The sequence below is a fragment of the Acipenser ruthenus genome, chromosome 7, assembly GCF_902713425.1.
Source record: "Acipenser ruthenus chromosome 7, fAciRut3.2 maternal haplotype, whole genome shotgun sequence".
NCBI classification, from domain to species: domain Eukaryota; kingdom Metazoa; phylum Chordata; class Actinopteri; order Acipenseriformes; family Acipenseridae; genus Acipenser; species Acipenser ruthenus.
Window position 1 is genome coordinate 12,241,547 of NC_081195.1, and position 14,833 is coordinate 12,256,379.

General features: G+C 35.5%; 1 protein-coding gene across 9 annotated transcripts in view; it reads right to left on the reverse strand.

Annotated features, from left to right (window-relative positions):
• LOC117415618 (zinc finger MIZ domain-containing protein 1-like) overlaps positions 1–14,833 on the reverse strand; it is a 154,540-nt gene that overhangs the window by 39,576 nt on the left and 100,131 nt on the right. For all 9 annotated transcript variants that reach the window (XM_059026386.1, XM_059026385.1, XM_059026384.1 and 6 more), the window contains 2 exons: positions 13,784–13,897; positions 8,900–9,005 (listed from right to left, as the gene is read on the reverse strand). In XM_059026386.1, coding sequence (XP_058882369.1) covers positions 8,900–9,005; positions 13,784–13,897 — 220 coding nt within the window. The remainder of the gene's footprint in view (positions 1–8,899; positions 9,006–13,783; positions 13,898–14,833) is intronic.

A 14,833-nucleotide genomic window follows, 5' to 3' on the forward strand; every position in this document is an offset into this window, starting at 1 on the left:
CAGTTTTTATTTTCAGTGCCAGTTACAAGAAAAAAACAAAAAACACAAACCACCTCGCAAAGTTCCTGGTAGGCCAGGCTAAAATGGCAATTTACACAAAAAAATCGAGTGAAGGGGGGCGGGAGTGAGGATGTGATAATTGTTTTTAAAATGTTAGTGAAATGTAGACAAAAAATTGAGGATGGGTACTATAAATTAATTAAAGATATAGAAAAATTTGAAGAACTGTGGTGTGTTAATGACGTATTGTGTAAAACAGATGGAATAAATGTAAGTATTAACTTTTAAAAAATAAATTAACTGAAAAAAAATGTATTATGCGTAATCAAATGAAAATAAAGGAAATTGAAAAGCCAAACGTCTCTCTCAAAGAAAACAAAGAAAACTAATGAAAAAGGTAGCAATTGAGAAGGTGACTTCTCTCAACAAGTTCTAACAAGCACCCAGACAGCTACAACCCAGGTTAACCATTACTGCCCAAAAACTCAAAATAAAATACCTTACCTAGCTTCATAACTATTCACCAATTACAGTAAATCACAAGACATTTGTATATGTAACAAATGGTGTTTAAAATCAAAGTTAAATGTATTATTGTGATGCAACAAATCAGAATCAAACTGAAGTCTTTCATAATCTCACTTTGGGGTTTGGAGCTAGAAGAAGTCAGACTCATTCAAGCAATTTGAGATGACGTAATCCAGTAAGAACTCTCACAGGCACCAACGCTCTAGTAAACAAGCTTCTTATTTAGCAACACTTGTCACCTAAAATGGCAGCTTGTTAATTAAGGAGTTTCATTTTTGGACATTTGACTGTTCTAGAATGCGTGGGGTATGATAACCTCTGTGCTGCTTTAATTAGTTATCTCGATAGCCCTTGCTCTGTTTTCCCCTCGATAATAAGTAATAGTCAAGTTTCCTGCATTGTTCACACATAAAGACTGACATTTATTTTACAAACATTTGCACTGTGCAATCTTAGGGGACATAATGAGGAAACATATGTGACCATCCTAGGTCAAGTATTGTGGCGGATTTCACTCTGTGACTAATAGAACTGGAATTTAAATTGAACTGATGGAGACTTCTTTGGAAAGACATGTGACTGCAGAGTGCATTGTGATGAACTCCCACAGAACTGGTTGAGACAGAGTGGCGGCAAGCAGAGTGCAGTCACAGGACAAAATCTATGGAACACAGCTTCAGAATAGATTTTTACTCTTGTTGTACTGCAGTATACCATTACCGACTGCCAATTGTACAAGACATCAAAACGCTTTTACAGCTATCAATTGACAGGGAATGTATTTTGCCACAGCAATACTTTAAATACTTGAATCACAAAGTAGGGCATAGACCCCGTCATCTGCAGTGCCTTCTGCCCGCTCAGCAGCTTTAAATGTGCCTAAATTCTACCCAAAGGCTAATTATTTAAGGACGTATGAATATACCTAAATCCCACCCGCTAAACTGAGGCCTGGAGGCTGTGTAGACCCAAGACCCAAACTCATTAAACAAAGCTTACATTGAGTGTAATTCTTCATACATTTAAAACTAAGCTTTATGTATGAGACATTTTTGGGAAAAAAACAGAACGTTTAAATTTGTGTTTCTAGACTGTCTGTGTGTGCTATACAGGTACATTAAAAACAGACTGTAGTACATATGTGTATTTTTATGTTTTGGTAATGGGTTGCACTAGTTATTCAACAGGCTTTTGTTATGAAGTCTAGAGTAAGCCTTTGAATGAAAAAAAGCATTATTACAATTCCTGCAATTATGGCTTTTATATTTCATGCTAGCACTTGTTTGAAACCAAACAACTGCCAAACAGACACACCTCCAAATCATTCAATGATGCAACACGACCTTTGGTACTATCACAGTTTTAATGTATCCAGTGCTGCTAATTGGGTGCCTCTCAAAGAAAACATTTGGCATACTTCACTTACTTGACTTTGTCATTTGGTTTTAAATTCAATGAGACACCATCCATTTTATTAATTATTCGTGCTGGCATGCTTTATGCTTACGCGCTATTTAAAAAGTCTATACTATAATGTATATTTTTAAATCATCTTGTATTTTTCCCATCTTTCAGCATTTGCTAACCTTCCCCCTTCCCAGTACTCAGAAATTCCTTGTGCCTATTCAAGCAAGAGCAACATCCCCCACGTACAGGGACCACCATGATTAAGCACTTTAACAAGACAATTCCAATCTCGGTCTATAGTAATGTGTGCTTCTGTGGATATTCTCTAACAGTAAACTGTATATTTATACTGTATATTGCATGCTTGCTCATGCCAGGGTGACATTTAATAGTACCAGGTTTTAACAGACAGGCTTGCATGACCTCTGCACTGTGGATAAGACAGCTTCAGTAAATCACAGATTGAAAGAGCAACTAATCCTTTTCACAGTAAGGTCACGATTCACAAACAGCACCACCCTCCTTCCCATCACTGAACAGCCCACCTGTACTGGATACATCTCTAGGCTGTACTTTTCAAAACAGGATGAATGGGATAAATGCTCATATCCACACTTGTTAAATAATGTACCTTTGAACTCAATTTATGATGTGGTTTGTGCTGATCATGAATTTTAAGAAACAAAGCCCAGTTTATAAGATTATCACGTGTGCTACTATAGCACATTACATTTATTAATGAAGATAGGTTAATAATTACGGTTAGAATAAAAAATTACTTTATTGTCTGAAAATAACTGTTTATTAGATCAAGGTGACCAAAACATGGCTAATTACATTGCACACATTTCTTGCTTATAAATACATCTTTAGTGTTCATTTTGTTACCATGCAAAGCCGTGTTAGATCATTAAGGTTGTAGCCAGTACAGTTTAATGTTATCAGCAGTGACCCACTTTGGATCCCTGCACTGATTTTTATTTTCATGCAGCAAACATAAAATGAATTCAACTTTTGAGTAAAACGCATTCTTCAGAGTCAGAAATGAACAAATCACCTACAAAAACAGGAGTACTAGAAGGTTGTACTAGAAGGTTGTAGCAGTACACGTGTACCAATATGAATATATTTACACATTTTTCAGCAATACAAGTATGACACTACGGACTGAAATTAAAAATGATTACTATAGAGTAGAGAGTGACACAGGAATGAAACTTGAGTCCTGTCCCATCCTGTCCTGTCAAAAATGTTCCTGTCCCATCCCATGAAAGAGTCATCATTTCCAAATCCGTCCAAATTTTTCCTGTCCCATCCCATCCTGTAACTTTTTTTTTTTAATTCCTATCCCATCCTGTCCTGTCAAAAAAAAATCCTGTCCCATCACATCCCGTGATATACTATTATTTGAAGGTGCAAATATTTTTGTATTCATGTACAAAATTAGGGTTTATAGGGTTTTGCATTAAACACTACCGGTCTACTAGTAGTAATTTGTTTTTAGTTTTAGTTTTTTCAGAAACAAATACAGTGCAAGCACAGGGTCTTTATAAGCACAATGTGCAATACAATGATGTAATATATAAATTCGGTAATATAAAAACTGTTTTGTGTGGCAGTTTCAGTTACTAAGCAACTCCGCTCAGAGATTTTAGTATGTCAATGCCACAATAAACTGTCAGTGAAATACAGTATTAAGAACCATTCATTAATTAAAAAAAAAAACAAAACATGATACTGAAATAAAATTTCATAAACGTTCAGGGAGTATCCATCATTTATTTATTTATTAAAAATCATAGTATTATACATACCCCTTCTACGTAGCGCTGTAGCAGAGCCTCCAAAATAGTAGCTGATATGGCCAAATCGTAGCCGTTGGCATCTCTGCATTACGCATTATTCATAAAAACCGAAGAATGTGCACATCCTTAATATACTGTACATATGTATATATAGAGAGAGATATGTTAAATACATGCCAGCAGCAATCCACAGCGTTTGGTTATTCTGCTAGTATCAATAATGAATGTATCAATATTGTTAACTAAAGGACTGACATAACTATACAACTATGGTTAATATGAAATATTTTAAGTATCAATCTATGTTAAACGTAAGGGTTTTTATTAACCACTCCGTGTTGCCAAGACGCCTATTCTCCGCGGGCATGCGCAGCACCAGAATCGGATCAAAAAATCTTTTTAATTACTGCAACAAAATCAATTAATCTGTTTACATAAAGACATCACATACAAAACTGTTATTAGTCATTATTATGATAGGGGGCAGTATTTTCTGGTTATTCTTGAGTCTTTGCTACACCCAAAAAAGTTATTATTCTGAAAACACAGGAAATTCCAGCTTTCTAGAACACAGTCCAAGTCCCAGGCTAATTTTATATATATATAAAAAAAATCAGCCCGTTTGAAAACGTTGGGGCACATCCAAATATCATGCTTCAATCCATTCTGCTCATTATGGCAAATTAATAATAATAATAATAATAATAATAATAATAATAATAATAATAATAATAATAATACATTGGAATAATAATATTATTTTAAACTGTTTATGCCAATTCAATCTGGAGTACAAAGGTAAAGAAAATGAAGATAATCTGGTTCACTTTCTGTGCATTTTCAACAGAAACTCTATTCTTTAACAAAATGTATGGGTTTAAATCACAGCAGTTAAAAAAGCAGATTACAAGAACTGAGCTGGTATTTTTACCGAGGTATTTCACTTTGAACTCAAGCCACTTCCTTATGGTAATTATGTACTACATCTTAAAGAACACTAGAGCCTGTTTTTCACATCTGTATGATTGTCCAATATCACTACACATTTTTGTTGCATAGCCAAAATCAACTTTACTAAAATGCATGCCAGGGCATATTTAAAACCATAAGCTTGTGAGACCAGATCTGAATGAATATACTCATAATAATGGAAGAGGCTGTTGTCTAATCCCTTATATCTGCGACTTTAGTCAAAACTGCTCTAGTAGCAATTGAATTGAATTTGAGTTTCTCTCACCGACATACTGTGCATGCACCAGCTTCTAATCAATATACACTATCCTCCAAACAATTACTGGAACTACATGTTCGTGGCAATTTATAAACAGTGACAGCTACAAAACAGGAATATTATAAAAGATCAATATAAACTGAAAAGTGCTGCTAAGTATTCTTTTTCTAAATACAGTAGTCCGTCGTGTATTTGACCGTGGTGCGACCAGAGTAAGGGCGGATATGTAAAAAGTCAGATAAATGAATCCTGTTTTAAATACATACACAGCTGCAACAATTACTCTATTTCACACAATTGTTGTTTTGAGATTCAGCTTTTATTAGGGAGCTCCCCTAAATCCATTGTTTAGAAAGATACAGGGTATTAATGCTTGCGACAGGGTAGCTGTGTGGGTGCGTGTATTCACTGCTGAATGACAGGCAGGAGATTGAGACAGATGTTTTTACATAGCAACACAATGAACAGCTCACGTGACACTACCAGCAATGGTACCACACAGAGTACATACAACACAGTGTTCTCTGTCCAATAGCAAACAAACTCTGGCTACTCGCCCGGCTGTTGGTGGTTTCGACTTGCTTACTCACTCTTCGGTATCGAACCCTGGTTCTGGCTCTCTCTCACTCACTGTGCTGAAGAGCTTGATCATGGCGGATAAACGGTTAGGGCAGATATGTGAAGGGCGGATACACGACAGATTACTGTAGTACAAAATGTGGTTTGCTATAAATTGGATTACACACACACACACACACACAAAAAGAGAAAATTACAGGTTATGCTTTTGTTATATTGATAATTACTTTGTTTAATGTGACCCAGGTAATTTAATGTGTTGGCATTTCAAGAAGGAATTTGGAAATGTAACATACATTATAATTCTTAAATTAATTTAACTGCATCCTGGCACCTTATTATTTAAGAGCACCAAAAATAATTACAAAATGCTGCTGGCTATGACGGGCTTGTATCACTGGGAGGCTTCATTTACACATTCAAATCAAAAGAAAGGGGGTGTACATTCTAAAAGATGTACACTTGGCAACAATATTTAAAGTTATTAAACTGTTGCTCAAGGATTTGTCAGCTTGATAAATAGAATGAAAAAGGCCCCAGTCCGATGATATTGTCAAAGCAACCCAGTCTATTGTGGTTTTCCCCTCCAGGTGTTCATTTTTTTTTTTTTAAGCTCTGCAGGCTCTGCCAATTTCCTGATAAAATGTAACACAAACCTTCTCCATTCCCCCATCATGCATATATTTTAGCATACATCTTAACTAGATACATCTGTTTTAAAGTTGTGTTCTAGTGGGGGATGGTGAAAACTGGCTTTATCCAGTAAATCTTGAAGACAGTCATTAGATAAGTTACTTTTGCAAATGCTCTGAGCACGTGGTTAAAAAACCCACTACTTTTGGGTTAATAGAAGCTTTGATTGAGAAATTGACTGAGGTGAAGTAAGTTTTTCTGAACACACAGTTGTGGTCCTTTTATCCAAATCAAAGTGACAATAAAGCCTGGAAACAACAAAACAATAAACAACAAAACAGAAAACCACGCATTACATGCAAAAGTGATCCATGTGTGACAGATAATCTACAGGTGACTCGCATTATGAAGAATCAGACTTATGAGGACCCAGCTTTTACCTCCCCAGGTAACATATTTCAAATTATTTCATTTCTCCTCACTAATCTAGAAACAAACGCATTTCAGTGCAGATTTGTGTGCTGGTAGAGTCTGAATCTCTTCCAACAGGCCTACTGCAATAGACACTAAGTCGCTGTCTCTCGTATTGGATTTCCGACCCAGTGCCGCCATCCTGGCCATCATGTGATGTGCTCACTGCATTTTCTCAGCAAAGACTGGGTGTACTTTCAATACAACTCTGCCCTCAGGCCTCTAGAGTGGTTTTAAGAGCCATCTTTCTGACAAGGCTCCCTGTATGCTCTGCTTCTGTCGTCCCCCTGTCTGACCCCAAATGCCCTTGTAACAAAGGTAGAAAGAATCCAAGTTCAATGATAGAACAGAGCACTGATTACATCTGTACTTTAGTAACTTATGATTTGTGCATCTAAACCACAGTTATTTATTTGGCATAAACAGGGTGCCAATGATTAAGGGCGTAACAAATAGACAGTTAAAAAACTAAACTGAAACAAATCTTGTTAGACTCAAACGAAAATCACATTTTAGAAGTAATTCTGCTGAATTTAATTTAATTTTATTTTTTTACATTGTATTGGTGCTTGAAAAGATTGCACAGTAGTATCTCTTAAAAAACAAAACCCGCTATCCTGACTGCACAACCAATAATTGTTTTATCGAATTGGCAGTTCCCTTGGTCTCTCTGCTGAGAATAGATTAAGCTTCTCAGACAGGTACGATTCCTGCTGAACAGGAAAAAAAAAGTGCTAAAAGGGCTATCTACTGAATTAGATAGGGGCAATAGAAAAACACAAATGTAGATTTGCTGTGGAACTGGGACGGTCCCACAGCCATTTGACTCATCTGCAGATTTTTTTGAAACCTACATATATTTAACGAAACAGAAAGAAAAACCCCAAAAAACTACCATATCCAGTTTTGCACACTGTATGATGAATTTCAATGGATGCAAGAATACGTTTTGACAAATGTACAAGAAAAAAGAACATTTCAGAGGAAACTGTTATAGAATTTTTCTGCAGATTTTGCCCAAACTTTCTAAAGATTTTGGATTCGAAAGCTGTTTAGCTGTACAATAATTTCTAATATGATGGTACAACCATCGTATATTACAATTTTCTGTGGATTTCTATTGTCCCTACCAATACATGAATAATACTTTACCCTTGGCATTTTCTGAAATACTGTTGTAACACAATAAACAACATTTAAAATTAGCAATAACAGGATTTTGAAACCTGTATTTTCAGTTTGATACATAGCTAAAGCTGTATTCAGTAAAGTGTAATATCAAAAGAAAGCAACACCATCTCTCATTATGCAACACCAGGTTCTTCTCTGTTCTCATCCAATATAGGGTTCATATTAACAGTTTCAGCAAACTTTCCAAAAATTCTTTCAGAGTCAATATACACTTTAAAACACAGGTACATTAACTAGCTGAACTATAGTCAACCAATACACCTCATGTAGTAGCACACAATTATTTGAATACAAGGACAAGCACATTATGGAAATGCATATTATCTTATTCTCCCAGTCAATACGATTGTACCTGTATTGTGAAGTGCATCCCAGATTCAGAAAGTTCTAACCTTAGAGGCTCAGGTAGACCACTGGTTCTAAAGTGACATTAAATATCACTGTACAGTGTTTCATATGACACCTTGATACATTTTAAATATTCAGACACAATTTAATACATAAGACACCTTGCATAAGAATATATATATATATATATATATATATATATATATATATATATATATATATATATATATATATATATATATATATATATTCTTATAAATAAGAGACACAGCGTCTCTTGACATAAAAAATAAAATGAATAAAATCAGCAGGCACATCATTATAATTAAATGTGTAAAATTATGTTTAACACATTTGCACTTAACTACAGAAGACAATATGTACATAAAACTAGTATAGCCAGATACAATTTGACAGAAACATAGCTCTCCTTGTTACTGTAACACCGTTCAAGCAAGCCAATTATTTCTGAAGTTACACAGTTTTGCAACAGAGTTCTCAACCAGATTGAACTACAGGAACGTAGCTCCGCATTATTGACAGTATTCTAAATAGTGATACAATGAGGTTAAAAAGTGCATTGTCTTGTGAAATAAACAGCCACATTAAAAAATTCTTCAAAACTAGCACCTGTCAGAACAAAATCTTAAATCAGTAGCCTAAATTGCATTTTGATTGTAAAACAGAAAATAATCTTTCTTCCTACCTGCTGACTTTGGAGTAAATTTGTCCCTGTTTGCTGCACATACAGCAAGAAGTCTGTATCCAAGATCCAAGTCATACCCTTGCTGTGCAGCTACTCTGCTGACAACCTGGACAAAGAACAGATGGAGAAATCAATATTTATGATACGTGTAACAGACAGAGCAGATTTCCTAGAACAATGTTGTTTCCTCCAGGGAAAAAAAAAAAAACTGAAGGCATTTTGATGCTATAGGAAAGCCTCAATGTTATTCTCATGTATTATTTTAAGAAAGCAGAAACCATTTACTCTAACATTATCCAACATGACATTATTAATGAATTCTACCAGTAGTCTAAAACAGAGTAAGGTCATGGTATGGTACGGTAGGTACAAATGCAGTTTAAAAGTGTCACAAGCACTTCCACTTCCACACAAGAATGACTTACTCCACTGTACTTTCATAATGTATATCCTTTCAAACAGGTGGCTAACATAAATCATTTGATATGTGTCTCACCCAGCCAAGAATTTTACCACTGGACTAAAAGGAACATATCCTCTTCAGCTATAGGTCAGATCCTGTAGTTTTCTTAATTCCCACTTGAAACTGTTACTAAAGTACTGTAAATCATTTTCAAATATTTTAAACACTGTTGGGAAGTATCTTTCTGTAGCAGCAGTCTATGTTGTCCATCAAATGGTGCAGAGCTTCTCGAAACTGGTCCTCGGGACCCCAGTGTCTTCTGGTTTTCATTCTAAATGATCTCTCAATTACTTAACTAAACCATGTATTGAACTAATAATTTGCTTAATTAGACTTTTTTAAATTGATTTTAAGATATTATAGAATTTTACAGTTAACTTGAAGTCTCCAACTGTTTAAGAGCTGAAAACAATTAAAACAATCTAATTAAGCAGATTATTACTTCAATTAAGGGTTTAGTTAAGTAATTGAAAGCTCAGTTGGAAAGAAAAGCAGAAGACAGTGGGGCCCCGAGGACCGGGTCTGAGGAGCCTGAATGGTGTATGAAAACCATCACTTACTGAGACAATCACAATATTTGCACAGTGTATTTGAATATCACATTACTACTCTGTGCTTCTCTTGAATTTAAATAGGGAATATTAGCTATTTAAATTTCTCAAGTACATAATTACAAGCTTGTCTAAACAAACACGTTCACATCATAAATACATGACAACTACCCTGACCTGCGGCCATGAATATGTGCTATAATACCTATTGATAACATTTTCAACTACTCCAGACTCCAAATGAACCTCTTGGCAATCAACATTGCATTGCTCAATCTGCTAGCAAAATTCTTGCCAAATATAAGAAAGGATGTTCTGAAACTTCATTTAAATCCCAAAAAAAAAAAAATCCAAAAGGGTAATGGGTCAGGAACATGCGATTTACAGACAATTAAAATGCATTTTAACAAAAAAAAACTGGCACGTTTTAGAAGGTAAAAACCTATGTCGATTTTTTTTTTTTTCCAAAACCTTTTGTAAAAGCTTTAGATTTGATGTTCCTTGCGTCATACGCATTTAAATAAATACATAAATAAATAAAAATAAGCAAAACGCTATACAGTTGCTGTAGCTGACTATGCAGATTTGAGATTGAGAAGTCTGCAGTACAATCTACTGTAGAGGTATCCATCAATTCTGCTTATCAGCAAAGCAAACAGGGAGCAGGTCTGACACCTTATTTTTTTACAAGTCTGTTACATTTCCTGGAGAGGAACTTATTTTTGAAGTGCAAACATGATCTAAAATTCACATAGACATAAAACTGCAACTTTTGATACAGTACAAAATTCAATAATTCATGCTACAAACAACATTACTTTGTTCAAAGGTAAAAACATTAATAAATTAGGCTGTACAAGCATGTCTTCAACATGAGAAAGCATTCTGTAAAACCAGATATTATCATATTAATTATTCTTTAAAGAAAATATATGTTCACAAAACAGAATTTAAATATATTCGTCATTAATAAGATCTATATGTTAGGATGGAGTTTCTCCTTGACACAATGCAGGTGTTAACATGATTTATGAAAACTGTTGGCTAAACTTTATAGTGAATAGGGCCAAAGTCAACAGTCCCAGAAGAACCAAAAGCTACATTCTAATAAAATGGGCAGAAACTGCAGAACTGATCCCCATAGCTATAATGCAGGGGAAGCTATTGGTCAGTAGAGTTACTCAACTTCAATCATATGTTTCCAGCACATACAAAGTGAAAAGAGTAGGATTAACGGTGCACAGCTGGAATCTTTTGGGTAGTTTCACTGCAGGATACAAATTGGCCACCAGCCCTCGATTTAAGAAACAGACACCTGCTGTTCCACACTGAAGTGATGAAAATGGCACAACTGCATGGCAAAAGTAACTACATCCTGAATTTGACTGAAACAAAAACCTTGCTTTACATTTCACCAATAGAAAAAAAAATCATTTTATTGAAAAAACCTATGGACATTAATAACTTATCTAAGCAAACCAAAAAATAAATACACAATAAACTTAAGTTCTATGACCATTGATTTATTTCCTAATTCAACTAAATCTGCAGTTGTCAATTGCTCCTTCCCCTATCCTTTTCCCTTTTAATTCCAACCTGGCAAGAGCTAAAAACTGTTTGAACTAGAAATGTTCTCGTTGGGATAAGAAACTCAAAGTGTTAAAGAGCGTTCAGATATTGCACTGTTAATTTCACTGATTCATCACATTTCCTTAACAGGTAGTATTTTAATTAATCTTTAACTATCCCACACATGAGGAGGTTACAAAACTCAATGCTGCAGCTCATTGTGGACTTCAAGTGTTGCTCAGCTTTGACTTGCTGATCCGAAACATCTGTGTTGAGACACTGGGGTCAGCTCAGGAAGTCAACAGCTGGGAGTTGAAGCTGCGCAAAAGACTCAGTATAACAGAGTTAAAACTATGAACCTCAACAACTTAATCTGTTTACTACAGGTATTGTTTTCAACTAAAAATGTAAGGGTGACACACATACATATATGTGTGCCTTCACTATATCCCCGTTGCCAGGGGAGTATAAAAGTAAACACAGCTCAGTTTCAATGTTGATTAAACAAACGTTTTAATTCATTTTTACCAGTATGTTCAGGTGGCTTCAATTTACAAAACTCCACCGATTACTTATTCTGTCAGCACTTATGTATAATATTTCTTCATATTGTAGCTAAGCAAACTGAATGAAAAACCTTTTATATTTCAAAAGGATAAATTGATTACATTCTTTATAAATGTAAGAGTAACAAACTAAACAGACTACAGTCTGAGTAGCAGCTGTGTATTGTGTGTGGGGGTCCTCACTTATTCAGCAATAAGTGACCCTTTAAAAGCAAGGTTGATCATACATAGAGAATTCTAGAAAGAACAGCTTTTAATGAAGTCACTCAATTCAGAATATGGTGTCTAACAGTGAACCATGTTTGTTTTTCGAAAAAATAAGCGGGAAATGTTCCATCACGTTGTGTTGCAATCTAGTTCTACACTGCTAGCCAAACAGTAAGTTACTGCCCCAGGGTATTGTGTATAAGACATGTCCAGTTCCCTCAGCCAAAATCTAATCTTTTGATGCCTTTAATCTTTTATATTACACTTAATTCAATGTTGAATGGCCAAGAAATACTTCCATGTCCTTTTAATCAAATTCTAAAGTGGTATTGTTAACATTAAAGGCAATCACTGGCCAGTTTAGAATAATACCATTCTAATACCTGTTGGATTTGATTCCAAGAGACTAAAAGTGGTAACTTTTACACTAATAAATGAATAGATCAAATACATTGTCATTGAAACAGACAACCTTGTGGCTCCAGTGACATTTTGTGTACGATGCAAATTCATTTGATCTGATTTTCTCAACTTCTAATAATTGTATAGCCACCTTCTTCAGGTTTTTAGCCCAGCAAATATACAAGTACCATGTTCTATCAGTAACATTACTACAAGCATGACACTGCCTTGTGGCAGATGACTTAACACAAAATGCCAATGCAAATATTAATGGATTCATCTGCATCTGTGGAGTTAGTAATTTGACTATCTATAGCCATTTCCTCTTTCCACTCTTGCAGGTAGAGTCAATTAGATTTGAATTAGAACGCAGCATATTTATAATTAAAGCAAGATAACAAATGCCTTTAGGTTCAAAGTAACTTTCTGAGCTTGCTTTATCCTCTGTGGAGGCAAACTTCAGTATGTTGTACAGGGTTTTCTTTGAATTTTGTGGAGAGGTACTTATATATTATATACACTTATTTTATAAAATGTATCAATACTTTTCTTACTCTGATGAAGGCTTTGCCGAAACGTTGGTTTCTTTCTCAATACATTTTGAAAACTTTTAGGAGTATGTTTCAGTGTGCGGCTTCCATTTTTCTTTGTCAATACTTTACCTACATTTATTATCATGAATATAATAACATAAGACATGTATAAATGAGGAGGCCATTCATCCCAACTGTAGCTCATTACATCTAAATCAGAACTATATAGTAGTATAAGTAAATAAACTGTTTAATGCAAGTCATAAAAGAACCATTTATGTTTGCATTGAATGAGAGATGAGAGCTACAATGGCTGTCCATCACTTTCAGACTCAGGGGGTACTGGTTATTAGTTATTATTATCCAATGATTCCTTGTGACCTTGGTGACCTTTCTTAAGTTCACGCTCATGGCCCTTTACCACAGATTATGCTGTACAATCTTATCTGGAAGAAAGAAGGCTACAAAACAGGCTTTGAAGATATGCAATGTATGAAGCATGGCTGTTTCTTTAACCTCTGTCACTGGACCCTGACAAGCCGACAAGTTGTATAATCGCAGAGGGAGGCTATCATCAGACAGAGCTGACATACCGTCAAACAGCCCATCAGACTCTGCTCGAAAGGTCGCTGGAATGCCCGTGGATCACCACACCAGTCCAGGAGCTCCGTGGCCGCCGTCTGGAAATTTGCTGGATTTTGTAAGTGCTAAAAAACACACACAGACACACAAAAGGAATCATAATGGATCACATACTGTACATTCAAAACAAGAACAAGTTAAATAATGTGCTTTATTATAAGTTAATGAACCAGAAGCATTCTCTACACTGTAGGGCAGTGGTGCACAACCCGGTCCTGGAGGGCCGGTGTCCCTGCAGGTTTTTATTCCAACTGCACCCTAAAGTACTTTATTGGACCTTATTAGAAGCTTAATTAACTAATTTAGGGTATGGTTAGAACAAAAACCAGGAGGGACACTGGCCCTCCATGACTTGAGTTGTGCACCACTGCTATAGGGCAACATGAATGCAGTTTTTGAAATATTTTAATTCCAGCTACATTAAAAATCAAGGTATGTTACTTATGTCCAACTCACGATAAAAAGTCTTATTCAATTGGCATCTATGCTTATGTTTGTAACAATTTAAAATCTATACCATTTTAACAATTCCAATTTGCCTATATATTTCATAGTAAGGACAACACGGAAGTCCTTTTTATCCATTTCTGACAGGAACAAATAAAACATTCTTAATGTCTGTGTTCCCCTACTGGCTTCACAGATGTGCTAGTTACTGGTCTTTGTACCAGCTTGCAAAACCCATTTTGCTACACTGCTGTTCAGTCTGTCACATGAACTGTACTTAATAGCACTTTTGCTTCACTTTTGCTAACTAACTCTAAAGGCGGCAATTCTCTTGCTTCCTGCCTTGTGGGGATGGAAACTCAGCTCCAGATAAACAACCCTACCCTCCCTCGGTCTGTCAGCCAGCAAGGTCTGCGACCTTCAGGATCACTTTACAGCATTCCTTCCCTGCCTAATCCACACTTCGCATTATCTTTTGTTAGGTCAGATAAGTACTGGCAATGTGATGTGGATGAGCGAGTTTTAAAACAATAGAGAGAAAACAAACAATATGC